At 35.7% G+C, this 15099-nt stretch overlaps 1 protein-coding gene across 1 annotated transcript; it reads right to left on the bottom strand.

Annotated features, from left to right (window-relative positions):
• Nucleotides 1-248: 248 nt before the first annotated feature.
• Nucleotides 249-2481, bottom strand: LOC133286074 (transcription factor bHLH25-like). The gene is made up of 4 exons (XM_061483422.1): nt 2446-2481; nt 2029-2346; nt 694-1053; nt 249-329 (listed from the first exon to the last, which is right to left on the bottom strand). The coding sequence occupies exons 1-4, from the start codon at nt 2479-2481 to the stop codon at nt 249-251; spliced, it is 795 nt and encodes a 264-aa protein (XP_061339406.1).
• Between the last annotated feature and the right edge of the window lie 12618 nt (nt 2482-15099).

A 15099-nucleotide genomic window follows, 5' to 3' on the forward strand; every position in this document is an offset into this window, starting at 1 on the left:
TAAATTGGAAAGCATGCATAACCTGAAATCAACTAATTAAGTCTGCAACAACAACAACATACATAATTACATACATTTTAATCAAGGCATTTCAAAACATAATGTTTTAGTGAGGTGACATATGAAAACAAATAAACGTCATGAGAACTTGGACGAATTTGCAATTAGCCCACACAGATTTGAATTTGGGAAGTTTCTTCCCCATCATCTGAATTGTAACTTGTTTGATACACTAGCATGGATCACAGTTACATGTCATATAACTTCAAAAGCTCCTTTCTCAAGTTTTTCACCAATTCATCCTCTGTCATGTTGTATTCCTTACCCATCTGCCATATATTTCCAGCAACATTTTAGGGCTTCAAAAGTTTAAAAAAATTATACAGCATTCAATCATATAATCGAATTCTAAATGGATGATATATATATATATATAGAGGTAGGATCCTTTGACACCGGTGTCAAATTTAAAGTTTGACACATCGTCTGAGAGCCGTTAGATCAAAAAATATTAATGGTATCACATGCTTACAAATCAGAGTCATTGATATTTTTTGATCTAACGACTCTCAGATGAGGTGTCAAACTTCAAATTTGACATCAGTGTCAAAGGATCCTGCCTTATATATATATATATATATATATATATATATATATATATATATATATATATATAATCATTGTTTAATTTACCTGAGCAATAATGGTAATGTTGAGGGTATTTTTTCCAAATGGAAGTACACTGCTACTAGCAATCGAGAGATGTATATTTTTAAGTAGGGTCAATAGTTTGAGCAAGATGCCCTTTCGTTTCTCACAATGGATTCTAATTAGTAGTTCCTTTTCTAACTCTATGCCTCTTGCTTCGACTTCAGGGAGCACTTGATTGGGTTCCCAGTAATCATGAGAGCAGCTAGGATGAGATATAGATTTCTTAATAAAGATCATTGAGTTGGAACTTTTCTTCTTACTTTCTTGCTCCAGCATTGCAATGCGTTCTTGAAGTTGTTTCACGTAATTAATAGCTTCCCCAAGTACAGTGGCCTTGTCTATCTATATTAAGAATATATTGACCCGGTAGTCAAACAAACAAGAATACAAAAATATTAAACTTTCTGTTGTATTTTAAATATTTGACATTATAATTATCGAAATTAGGACATATAAACTATATTTTTGTTTTAAGTAGGGATCTTTTCCACAAATTTCAAGTACCACCCTTACAGTTATTTCAAAATTTGGCCTTTTGACCCTACCATTCCGTTTTTCGAAATATTTCATTAGTTTAGTTTTTTCACCAAACATATTATTAGAGTAATGTAGAAAAATGAGCGTCACATGCTTATGCGTATAGTCGCGCATTTGACACATGCGTGTATTATGTGGCAGATAGATTGAACAGACTGAAACACGTACATGATACTGACGTGATCAAACTGGACTGATGCAATTAGGCTGGATAGACTGAAACGCTCACCTGGTACTGATTTTGTCTAGACATATGTTGTATGCATATGTGAGTGAAACGCGCGTATATGTTAAGTGCGCGACAAAACACGTAGTCACCTAATGGATGTCTTTCTATATTAGTCCGATAATATGTTTGGTCAAAGAACTAAACCGGTGTAATATTTTGAAAAACGCATTTGTCAGGTCAGGATCAAAATGCCTCAAAATTATTAAATCTATATTTCAATTAACATAAAATTATATTCATACTTTACAATTAATTTAACCAATTTATATCTATATGATTTATTGCAAGCTATAAAGTGATCAAACCCACACCAATAATTTACTCCTACTTTTTTTCTTGTTTTTTTTTAAGCTACTAATTTACTCATGCTTATTTTATATTTTAGAATTATTATTATCCAATTAAAAGAAGAATGCTTCGTAATATCCTTTCAAGGTTATCGTCTTGGAAATGTCAACTTCAGAGCTTTAATGCTCATCAAAATAGTCAAATTTAATGGAATAACAGGGCATGCTGCAGAGTTAGTTAGGTGATGAGGAACAAGCACTGACCTTCTTCAAGCCAGGAATAATAGATGAAAGTGCTATGAATTTCTCTGCCATTTCTTGTCTCCTTTTTCTCTCGGACATTATGTGATCATGTGTCTCCGAAGAGCTTCTAGCCCTCTTTGTTCCTTGACTCACACTGGATTCAAAGTTTAGGGTCCTTTTCGATGATAAATGAGGCCAAGATTGGCCCAGTTGCTCCAAGTTGTAAACTTCCTTCAAATGAGTTTGAGTAGAGAAGCTTGGTTGCTGCGTGAGATGCTCTTCAAAGTTAAGAAAAGAATTTGTTTGCCATTGGTTGAAGGAGTTATCATTGTTCATATCCTGTATATAAAAAATAATTCAATACACCACATTTAGAAGAGAGGTATGGATATATATTATGTTAACAATTAGCAAAAATATTATCAAACGGAAAACTACCAAATCAGAGAACAAATTCTCCCAACAATCATCCATAGTAGAGAGTGAACGAACAGGTTTATCGGTTTTTCTCTTTGCTATGAGGAAGAAGAATCTTGATCAGAGAAAGGGTTCGATCAAGTGTAAAGACACAGTGGAGACAAGTTATGTAATAATGTTAAATTGACATATGCAACTTTATCCGTACCACTGGACTATTCACTACGAAACTAAAGCTGTTTCTATGTAAAGATGGATTTAAATAGATTGTATTCAATTATTATTAATATAATAATAAAAAAAATGGTCTCTATTTGGAGCAAAGTTTCAGTGCTCTCGGGGAGCAGAAATTATTTCGGAGGGATTATGGTGAGAGAAAGAGAGAAAAGATTGAGGAGAGGGGAGGGAGAAAAAAGAAAGAAAAAAATATAATTCAAGTGTTAATTTTTTAGTGAAATGAGCACGGTGGACCACGTTAAATTTTTTTCTCTGTTTGTACTTTTTTCATAGTACAAAAGCAGATTTTCAAAAAATAAATCAAAATAATAAAAATTTCCTCTATTTGTAGTTTTTTCATAGTACAAAAGCAAATTTTCAAAAAATAAATCAAAATAATAATAAAATTATTAAAATAATACATTTAAACGCATGTCTAAGCTGCATGTGTTTAAGGAAAATTTCTTTAGGGTGTGTTTGATATAAGAAAAAAAAAATTGGTATCCGTAAATCACGATTAATGGGAATACAATAGAAATTGAGTTTACTTGGAATGTTACAAAAAATGTGTTTGGTACGCCAAAATATTATCGGAAATATTGGATAAAGATTACTGATTCCATATTTGGTTTAGAACGAAATATGACTTGGAATATGAAGTTATTTTACAAAATTAACCCCAAACTATTTTTACTTTTGTAAATGATAGATTGAGTCTAGGTTTTTATGTGTGTTGGGGTATTTTTGTCTCAAAAATTATTGTTGTGCTTTTCCTTTACTTGGTATTCTGAATTACCATATTATTTTTGATAACATGAATTCTGATTTTTCTTTATAAATCAAATTACCGGTAATCCTTGGATATCAGGGAACTGGTTTTTGTTCCTTCTACCAAACATGGTAATTGAGTTTATCAAAAAAGGTTTACCAGTAATCCTTTTGAAATACTTGTACCAAACACACCCTTAATACCAAGGATGAACGAAATTTTCGATTCATCTTTCATCATAATGTGACATATATCTTACTTTTTATCAAATCACTTTTAAAATAAATTATTTTTTTTGGCATTCTTAAAATAAATTATTTACTAATGATTTTACAAAAATAAGACACATGTCATATTGTGAGTGAAAGATGTACTGAAAACTCGGTGTAATCGTAGCACTAAAAATATTCTCATGTTTAAGGGCTTGTATGGATGGACTTATAAAAAAATTACTTTCTATGCCTAATTTGTTTTAAAAATATTTTTACAAAATTTAAAGTTATTTAGGTTTTTTTTAAAAAAATATTTGACTTTTAATTTCTATATTTTTTAGAAGTTAAAATTATTAACTTTAAAATAAAAAAGCAGATTTTCACCTTTTTATAATTTCTATTTTTTTTAAAGTTAACATTCAAACGAATTTTATAATAAAAATATTTTTTTTCTGAAATAAAACTGCTTTTGGTTAAAAAAAAACTGATCTAAAGAATTCCGTAATTTGCATATGATTAGAGCGCGTTTGGGCTTTGAAAACTGACCGCAATTCCTCCGTACCGTGGCTAGTGGCTACAGAACTGTTGCAATAGAATTGATTCCAAATAAGGAAAAAATTATTCTCATGCTATATGAGATAATTTGTTTTTTTTTTTTGATACATTGTCAGGAGGTGTCCCCATTCAATCTTCTCCGGGCACCATGCCCTCGGGGTACGACCCGTTTGGGCTAGCCCCTCATTGTAACAGTGGGTGCACTAAGCTTCGCAACCGAAGAAAGGACGAGACTAATCCCCCAACCGAAGATTTTTGGCTTATCCTCTGGCCCCCAAAGATTTTTCAACAAACTGCTTGAGACAGGGTTTGATCCCTGTACCAAGCAATCCCTTGGGAGCTCAGCTGCCAACTGAGCTACCCTTGGGGGTTGAGATAAATCTTTTTTCTTACACACCTTTGAATAATTATATTACCTTTTTTTTTTAGATAATGGAGCCCACAAGTTTATCTTTATGACATGAGATAATTTATTTTCTTTAACGTAAGATTAATAAAATCCTTCAAGGGTTTATCATTTCTCAAGTAGCTTGAGATAACTTTATCACGTGTCATTAAATCATAATCATACAAAGATGAATCAACGATGGTAAAGGAAGAGAGAGAAAAAAAAATCATAATCATTCAAATGTGAATCAATTAATATAAAGAAATAAATAAACAAAACGACGTAGTTTTGGGGTGGCCAGAGATAAACTTACCTCACGTAGCCGGAGAAATATTTTCCCATATATATATGTATATATATATATATGTTATTCTGCCTACTCTTATTTTGTCTACACCTTTCAATATCGTTCGATTACAATCTCATCCAACGATTGATATTCGCGATATAAAATAAACTTTTTTTCTCCTTTTTTTCTCTTCATTTCCTCCCACACCCTTTCTCTCTCCTCCCCTTTCTCTCTTCATCTGCAACCGAGACCGAAAATAATGAGAAAATCGAACGAAAAAGACATACGACCATCAATTAAAAACCTCACTGTTATGGACCTGACAAAGGTCTACATTCTAGAAGGCCCAAATAGGGCTAACAGCTAAGAGAGAATTAAGGAAACATTCCTTAATTATGCTAATCCTACTACGGCAGCAATGGATCAACAATTGGACCCCCAATGCTCTTGAGAAGCCCAAAAGTCCACTCCTGCCAGGTAACCCATCTATAAATAAGGGGTTAAACCAATAAGGTACACACACTCTAAACCCTCTCTCTTAGCTTGTCACTGTGCACACACCCCACGCCTTGACTATGTCGTTATATTATTGTGCACAGTGATCCGCTTATCTTTAGGGTACCTCTCCTATAGGTACATGAGGGAGGGCAAACAGATCCTATATTAACATACCAATCTCTGATTGGACATATCGATCTATCAGATCGTAACACTCACTTATTTTTCTTGTCCCTAAACAAAAAATAGCTTCAAAATTAAAGGTGATCGGAGAAAGAGTAACCGAGAATAATCCATATAATTCTATAAATCTTAAATTTGAGACAATCAAATTCCAACGTGCTTATTCCTCAGTGTTCGTAGAGCAGGTCTTACTTAATTTTATTGAGCCAGCGTGCATTGTGTTTGTGTATAGAAACTGATGAAGGATGTGTTGGGTTCCTTCAATTTGAAGGTGAGGGATCTAATTCTGAACATTGAATTATCTATTCGTTTATTTGAATTATCCCTTTTCACTCATCCATCTCCAACGACTTTAGAGAGATCCTTGAGTACTTCTTGGTTAGATGTAGAAGCTACCCAAATCGACAGTCTCATAGCAACTCGTTCATTGAATGAAGTGAAGGCAATTCAATTTCTCAAATTCAAGATGATATTTTTTGACGTATTTTTACTTAATAAAAAGTTTCGAAGAATATGATCAGTTTGGTTTAGGGGAGTGTTATATATGTTGGGCTTCCTCCTTCAATGCTAAGCCCAAGCCCATTTGAGGGGTTTCCTAAAAACCCTAACCCTAATTTCCACCTCCTCTATATATACTCAATAGTTGAGGGTGGAGGCTAGGTCAGATTTGAGAGAACAAATTTGAGAGAATTATTTGATTGTTAGAGCAAGGCTTTATGCTTTGCATTTGAAAGATCTCTAGAGAGAGTTTGAGTGAAACATCTCTAGGGTAGTTTGATTATCACCATTGTTTGAGAGGTTGAGTTAACCACCACATTGGTGTATTTGATTATTTGTAACCATTATTTTCATAGTGGATTTCGGATCTGGACTAGGTCCCGTGGGTTTTTACTTCTTCATTGGAGAAGATTTTCCCACGTTAAATCTGGTTGTGTTCTTCTTCTCTCTCTCCTATTTTCGTTTTGATTTTTCCGCTGCGCTGCCTGACCTGGTGAAGTTCAGGCTGAGGTATTGGTGAGATCCGAGATCAGGATCTTGTTGATTGACTTCCGCACAAAGGCCCCTGAGCCGAGCTTGAGGGAACCGAGTTTTCCCAACAGTGGTATCAGATCCCGAGTTCGACGGGTTCTGAGGTAGACGAGATGGAGACCAGTGGCATAACTCATGATGGAGATATGTTCAAGTTGACCGCTGACAATTTCACTTATTGGAGACCAATGATTGAAGATCATCTCTACTGCAAAGATTTGCATGAGCCCATTATCCTTGATGAGAGACCGGCAGGCAAGACAGATAAGGAGTGGGAGATCCTGAGTCGGAAGGCGGTAGCCACGATCAGGAAATATATTGATAAAAGCCTCTTTGAGCACGTGTCCGAATTCACGAACGCGTATGAGTTGTGGACGAAGCTGGAGTCCATGATTCAGAAGAAAACTCCCAGGAACAAAGCATACCTGGTTCGCCGACTTGTTAAGCTTGAATACAAGGACGACATGAGCATGATTGAACACCTGAACACCTACAAAGGTATTGTGAATCAGCTGTCAAAGGCTGATATGAAAATTGATGAAGAATTGCAGGCATTACTGTTGTTGAGCTCGCTGCCAGAAAGCTGGGATACTCTGGTGGTGACCCTGAATAACTCGTCTCCAGATGGAAAATTGAAGATGGATGTCGTGACAGACAGCCTCCTGGGCGAAGAATCCAGGATAAGAGAACGAGGTACTTCGAGTACGTCTGAGGCCAACGTTGCTGAGAACAAAGGGAAATCTGACTCCCGAGGTAGAAGCAAAAGCCGGGGTAGAGGTCGTGATAGACGATACAAGTCCAGAGGTCAGTCAAAGCCGAAATATGAGTTGAAGTGCTTTTACTGTGGAAAGACAGGCCATAAGAAGCCAGACTGCTGGACCCTGCAAAATGACGAGAAGAACGGCTCTGTGAAGTCGGATCAGATTATTCCCAAGAAGAGGGAAGACAAGAGCACCACTGCGGTGGCTGCCAACCCGGATGCCGAGATATTCCTCCTTAGTGAGGATAATTATTTGAATGTTGCATATGATGACTGCACCTGGATTGTTGACTCCGGTGCCTCCTTCCACGTTACTCCACACAAAGGTTTTTTCTCCTCTTATCGAGGTGGTGATTTTGGAGTCGTGAAGATGGGAAATCAAGTGACCAGCAAGATTGTTGGTGTCGGTGATGTAACTCTGACCACAGATGTCGGATGCCAACTTGTGTTGAAAGACGTAAGGCATGTTCCTGACATGCGTTTGAACCTAATCTCGGTAGGCAAACTTGATGATGCCGGGTTAGTGAACTACTTCGGTAGTGTGAGATGGAAGCTGGCCAAGGGAAACTTGGTCGTGGCCCGAGGTAAGAAGGAAGGCTCCTTGTACGTGATGCAAGGAAAGATCAATGGCAGAGAAGCCAATTCTGTTCGAGATGAACCAAGCTTGGAGCTATGGCACAAACGCCTCGGCCACATGAGCGAGAAAGGGCTACAGATCCTGAACAAGAAAGGATTACTGACCGGGTTGAAAGGCCAAGCGTTGGAGAGTTGCACGCACTGCCTAGCTGGAAAGCAGCACCGGGTTTCCTTTGTGAGACCGGATCAACCAAGAAGACGAATGAATATTCTTGACCTCGTCCATACTGATGTTTGCTCCATGTCGGAAAGATCCCTTGGAGGAGCTCAGTACTTTGTTTCATTTATTGATGACCATTCCCGTAAAGTGTGGGTATATTTGTTGAAGACTAAAGACCAGGTACTCCAATCCTTTAAAGAATTCCATGCTATGGTTGAAAGGGAGACTGGCAAGAAATTGAAGGTGGTCTGATCTGATAATGGTGGTGAGTATTGCAGTCCATTTGATGCATACTGCAGAGCAGCCAGGATTCGACTTGAGAAGACGCCCCCCAAGACACCTCAGTTGAATGGACTTGCTGAGAGGATGAACAGAACAATTGAAGAGAAGGTACGAAGCATGATATCCAATGTTGGGTTACCAAAATCATTCTGGGGAGAAGCCGTCAAAACTGTTGTTGACTTGATCAACCTCTCACCATCACGGCCACTTGAAGGAGAAATTCCAGAAGAAGTCTGGACAGGTCGGAAAGCGGCCTATAATCAACTGAAAGTGTTTGGATGCCGAGCTTTCGTGCATATCCCTAAAGATGAAAGGGCCAAACTTGATGCAAAGACTAAAGAATGCATTTATCTTGGTTCGCCGAGATGTGAGTTCGGGTTCCGACTTTGGGATCCAATCAATAAGAAGATCGTGAGAAGCCGAGATGTGATCTTTCATGAGCATGAGAACATTCATGACATCTCGAAGCCCAAAGTCTGAGTTACTGTCAGACATGAAGAACCCATCCTTCCTGTCCGAGCTGAAGCTGGGGGAGAAAATCAAGAAAATGATGATCAGCAACAAGCTGAAGATGACCAAGACACTGGGGTCCGAGTTGATGATGAAATCCGGGATGAAATTGATAAACCGGGTTCTCAAGCTGAAGAACAGCCGAGATATCCAACTCGAGAAAGAAGACCCTCTACGAGATACCCATCTGATGAATACACCGTTGTTGCTGAAGACGGTGAGCCTCAGAGTTATGATGAGGCTGTGATGAGCTCAGAGAAAGAAGAATGGAAAAAGGCAATGCAAGACGAGATGAAGTCTCTGCATGAGAATCAGACTTATGAGTTGACTGAGTTGCCAAAAGGAAGACGAGCTCTGAAAAACAAATGGGTCTACAAGATTAAGAATGAAGAGAACGGGCAAAAGCCGAGATACAAAGCCCGGATTGTAGTGAAAGGCTGCAATAAGAAGAAAGGAGTTGATTTTGAGGAGATTTTTTCTCCTGTGGTGAAAATGACCTCGATCCCAACCGTGTTAGCCATGGCGGCTTCAATGGACCTCGAGGTAGAACAAATGGACGTGAAGACGGCATTTCTTCACGGTGACTTAGAAGAAGAAATATATATGGAGCAACCTGAAGGATTCCAAGCTCCAGACCAAGAAGACTCGGTATGTCGGTTGAAGAAGAGCCTCTATGGCTTGAAGCAAGCACCTCGGCAGTGGTACAAGAAGTTTGAATCATTCATGACTGATCAAAAGTTTGAGAAGACTGAAGCCGACCACTGCGTATTTGTGAAGAGGTATGAGGCCAGAGATTTTCTGATTTTGTTGTTATATGTTGACGACATGCTTATTGTAGGGAAAGATAAATCGAGGATAGCCGCCCTGAAAAAGGCGTTGAGCTCGTCCTTCGCAATGAAGGACCTCGGCCCTGCAAAGCAGATTCTCGGAATAAAGATTATCCGAGATAAACAGAATAAGCTACTGTGGCTGAGTCAAGATAAATATATTGAGAAGATTTTGAAGAGATTTAGCATGGACAAAGCCAAAATAGTGAGAACCCCCTTAGCTGGACATATAAAGCTAAACCAGAAGCAATGTCCGAGATCTGATGAAGACAAAGATGAAATGATGAAGCTCCCTTACCAATCCGCCGTCGAAAGCTTGATGTATGCAATGGTTTGCACTAGACCCGACTTGGCGTATGCTGTTGGAATGGTAAGCCGGTATTTGTCAAACCCCGGCAAAGAGCACTGGGAAGCAGTGAAATGGATCTTCAAGTACCACCGAGGTACAACCGACTTATGTCTCCGATTTGGAGAAGGAAAAGCCGAGTTGCAAGGATACTCGGATTCTGATTTAGGGGGAGACGCCGACTCAAGGAAGTCGACTACAAGATATTTGATGAGATTTGCCGGAGGAGCTGTCTCTTGGAAATCAAGACTTCAGAAATGTGTTGCACTATCGACAACTGAGGCTGAGTACATTGCCGCTACTGAGGCAAGCAAAGAGATGCTGTGGATGAAGAAGTTCCTCATGGAACTCGGCCATGACCAAGACAAGTACGAGTTGGGTTGTGACAATCAAAGCGCAATCCATCTTGCGAAGAATTCGACCTATCACTCCCGCACTAAGCATATTGACGTGAGGTATAACTGGATCCGGGATGTGGTGGAAGGTGGAGAGCTCGAACTCGTCAAGGTGCACACTGACCAAAATTGGTCTGGCATGATGACAAAGCCGGTTCCAGCAAGAAAATTTGAAGACTGCTGTGAAGGAGCCGGGTTGATGCTGAAGCCGACGCATTGAAGTCGGAGGGGGAGATTTGTTGGGCTTCCTCCTTCAATGCTAAGCCCAAGCCCATTTGAAAGGTTTCCTAAAAACCCTAACCCTAATTTCCACCTCCTCTATATATACTCATTAGTTGAGGGTGGAGTCTAGGTCAGATTTGAGAGAATAAATTTGAGAGAATTATTTGATTGTTAGAGCAAGGCTTTATGCTTTGCATTTGAAAGATCTCTAGAGAGAGAGTTTGAGTGAAACATCTCTAGGGTAGTTTGATTATCACCATTGTTGGAGAGGTTGAGTTAACCACCACATTGGTGTATTTGATTATTTGTAACCATTATTTTCATAGTGGATTTCTGATCTGGACTAGGTCCCGTGAGTTTTTACTTCTTCATTGGAGAAGGTTTTCCCACGTTAAATCTGGTTGTGTTCTTCTTCTCTCTCTCTCTCCTGTTTTCGTTTTGATTTCTCCGCTGCGCTGCCTGACCTGGTGAAGTTCAGGCTGAGGTATTGGCGAGATCCGAGATCAGGATCTTGTTGATTGACTTCCGCACAAAGGCCCCTGAGCCGAGCTTGAGGGAACTGAGTTTTCCCAACAATATATTTCATTTTTCTATCCTTGTTAATCTTGAAAGCATATAGTCGAGTCCGCAAAGCGAATAGCAAGTGCAATTGACCTCATAATAAATTTTCTTTACAAAGGTTTGATTGAATGTATATATACAAACAAATCAAGGAAAAAAAAATAATTGCTTTTGAAATTTGCACAATCCGAACAAAAAAAGAGGAAAATTTGCACAAAAGCATAGCTAAACTTGAAAGTTGCACATAAGCACGTTTGAATTTGATTGTCTCATATTTGAGATTTATAAAATTATATGGATTATTTTCAGTTACTCTTTCTCCTATCACCTTTAATTTTGAAGATATTTTGTTTACGGATAGACAAAATAAGTGAGGTTTTTTAATTGATGCTCGTATGTGTTTTTTGTTAGATTTTCTTGTTATTTTCGGTCTTGGTCATAGAGAAAGAGAGAAAGGGGAGGATAGAGAAAGGGTGTGGGAGGAAGTGAGGAGAAAGAAAGGGGAAAGAAGAGTTTATTTTATATAGCAAATTTCGATTATTGGATAAGATTCTAATCGAACGATATTAAAAGGATAGACAAAATAAGAGTAGCCAGAATAACTTATTCCTTAAATTTATAAACAAAAAATTTCTAAACAACTTTCACCATATTTCACATTGGTTTTGCTTTCACGGACTAGTATTTGAATATTGGGTTTAACATTTCTCCTTTAAAAGGAGAATTGATATCTCATGTGAGTGAAACATAATTGATGGGTCCCACCAATTCTGAAAAAAAATATAAAAATATAAAGATTTGACACAAAATTTGATGTTAATGTAGGAATGATTCTATTCTTATGTTAAAGGAGAAATTTAAATCCCTTGAATATTTGTCATGTTGCACGTTGCAAGTGTGTCATGCACGTTTTGTTTGATGAGAAATATTTTTTTTTATGTTCTAGAAAAATAATTACTTTATATTATAGAAATAAAATTACAAGTGGAATTTACATAAGTAAGAGGAGAGAAAAAAAAAAGTGATGAGATTCAATTCTTTTGTGTGTAGAAAAGTTATTTATTTCATATAAAATGAGATAAACATAATTCTTATTTTATATACATAAAATAAAACAGCGTTCAGAAAAGGCATAAAATAACCATGCGTAAAATATAATCGTTTCCCATGACCATGAGAAAGCACAGATAGAAAGTAGAAAGTACAATAAGGCAAGAACAGAGGAAAAACCAGAGGGTTTTAGCTCAGAATTGATAGCACTTAGCAGTGATAAATTACAAGTATGGCAGGGTGTGACTGTGACTGTACATTTGACACACGACAGAGCATTGGGGGAAGACGAATATTTGCCTAATAGCAAGTACTTTGCGCTGCCTAATTTATAGGTGACAATAAGGCTTCCAAATGAATAATGTTAGTGTAACTGTACTCTTATTTCTTGGCGGGAATCTAAAATTGACACTCTACGGTTTCAATGATTCATGAAGGTACTTTACCTGAACACGACACGACATAACTATAAATAATGTACTCAACTATTTATCAAATTGGAATTTTATATACTATTGCATCAGAACTTACTCAAGTTATCATTCAGGCTGTAAATTGCGAACTATATTATATAGAAAGCTTCAATTTATTTTTTAAAGGTCCTAAGGAAATCAAGGATTTGATTTGACATGGCTAATTAACTTATAGTGATACGTGAATTTCTAATAATTTAGTTATGATATGTCAATTATGTCGTAGTCTTTTGTCAACTCATCCCGCATGAGCCAGTTTAATATCAAGGAAGACAAGCGCTGGTTTAAAATTAATTTAATTCATTTTTTAAATAACAATAATAATAATCTACTCCACCTTATATCATATTTTTATAACGGTTCAAGTTTTCTCATGTTGTAGGATAGCAGAGAGAAAAAAAATAGAGAAAAGTTAAATGTGGGTCTCATTTTTTATATTAAAAAAGAAAAAAAAAAATTAATTGACACGGAAAATAAATTTGTATAGGAAAAGATGTTACTCTCATGTAATATAAGAGTATTATTTTCCTTTTTATAATGTAACATCTTCTATAACTAATTAATATAGATAACATTACATTAATTTTTAAGTAATATTTTGAATAAAATTATAAGAATCATAAAAGAATAAACGAATATGAGGCCTTCTAAAGCATCGGTTATAAATGAAGGTAAATGACAAAACATCCCTAAAGGTAATTTTACATTAGACATAAAGGAAAACTCACTAATACATCTTGATTAAATTACATCAGCAGAGGTGGTAAGCAAACATTTAAACTATATGAGACCTATAAGTGTGTGTTGATTAAGTCTCGTTTAATCCGTTCTATACACAAAAATTTATATTCTGTCCGGACAGAAAATAACAATGAATCCTTCTTCATCAAATACGATGTAAAACTCTGTATGATTATCGTAAAAGTAGGTAATTATTCCCCATCCGTCAATCGTCAAACATAGACTAGGTATATTTACTTTTTGGAAAGGTTAGAATAAACACACAAACATGAGATAAATTTAAATAATATTGAGGCTTTCAAACTATAATCAGTTCAGCCGCTATAACGAAAAATATGCGAGCATGGTTATAATAAAAATCTTTATTTCAATGATATTTGTAATAATAAATATAAAAAAGAACGTGTAATATTTAACTGAAACTAAATACTGATCTTCTGAGGGTCTCTAATGTGAAAGGCTAGACCGAGCTTATAGATAAAGTAGGATATCCCTTACACTTTACCTCTATTCCCAAACTTCCTTGGGTCAATTCATATAAAAAAATTCAGTTAAAAATTGCATATTATTTAAATATTCATTTTTATAACCAATGTAAGTAGATCTAACAAATCTATAAAACCAAAGTGTAAAGATAAAATCAAAGTGTAAAAAATAACACCAACTTTAGAAATCTATAAGAAAATGGTTTGCCATAATAACAACGCATCCACAAATTTAGAAAAACAACATTCCCCAATATCAAAAGAAATAAAAGTTTATTTTTCAAAAAATAAAAATAAAAATAAAAGTTTACAAAATAGATGAAAAAGAGTGAAATTAAGAAAATGAAGTTCACTTCGAATATTATCTTTTCCTTTCTTTTTATTTTTCTCTTTCTTTTCCCCCTTTCCTTTTGTTTGTTTTCTCTAATGCGTGCCTTTCTTTCTCAAAGGGGGGTTTATATAGGATTTTGGATTTTTTTTAATAAATAATAACAATATTTTTTGATTAATTTTTTTAAGATGTTACATATGATATAATATTAATAAAATTAATTATTTTTATTAGTTTGATATTAATCTTAAATGAATTTCTTCGATTAAATGAATTTCTCATATAATATCAAAGTCTATGATAAATAATATAGAATTTGATATTATACGAAGAATTAATTTAACCAAAAAATTATATCAAATTCTAGAAGCAGTTTTGCATCATAAACAAAAATCACTGTTTCGTATGATCATCTAATTAAAGGAGTAACTTTTTTTTTTCCTTAGTTTTGTTAAGGAAAAGGATAAAAATTTATAAAAATTAATTTCAAATACTCAAATTTCTATGTTATTCTTTACTTAATAAAGTTAATAATTGAAATAATTTTATAATTGATAAAGGGGGAAAAAATCCTGATAATCACAATCGATCTTTTCTATATGGGTTTTCGTTTTATCCTTTAACATAACACAACAAATTTTCCTACACTCACAATATTTTGTGGGACCCACATTTTTTAAAACAAAAAAATAAATAAAAAATTAAGACACGCAAAACGAATCTCTATAACATTACATAATTACTTTTCCTACAACAT

Source organism: Gastrolobium bilobum, unplaced genomic scaffold, assembly GCF_033153095.1.
Source record: "Gastrolobium bilobum isolate Gb01-03AN ecotype WA unplaced genomic scaffold, APGP_CSIRO_Gbil_v1 utg38290, whole genome shotgun sequence".
NCBI classification, from domain to species: Eukaryota; Viridiplantae; Streptophyta; class Magnoliopsida; order Fabales; family Fabaceae; genus Gastrolobium; species Gastrolobium bilobum.

Excerpts from the sequence above, each read along its gene's own strand:
- LOC133286074 (XM_061483422.1), bottom strand. The coding sequence starts at position 2,481 with ATGGATGATTGTTGGGAGAATTTGTTCTCTGATTTG. Across the intron at positions 1,054-2,028 it reads TTATTCCTGGCTTGAAGAAG|ATAGACAAGGCCACTGTACT; the intron begins GTCAGTGCTTGT and ends TTCTTAATATAG. Across the intron at positions 330-693 it reads ACATTACCATTATTGCTCAG|ATGGGTAAGGAATACAACAT; the intron begins GTAAATTAAACA and ends AATATATGGCAG.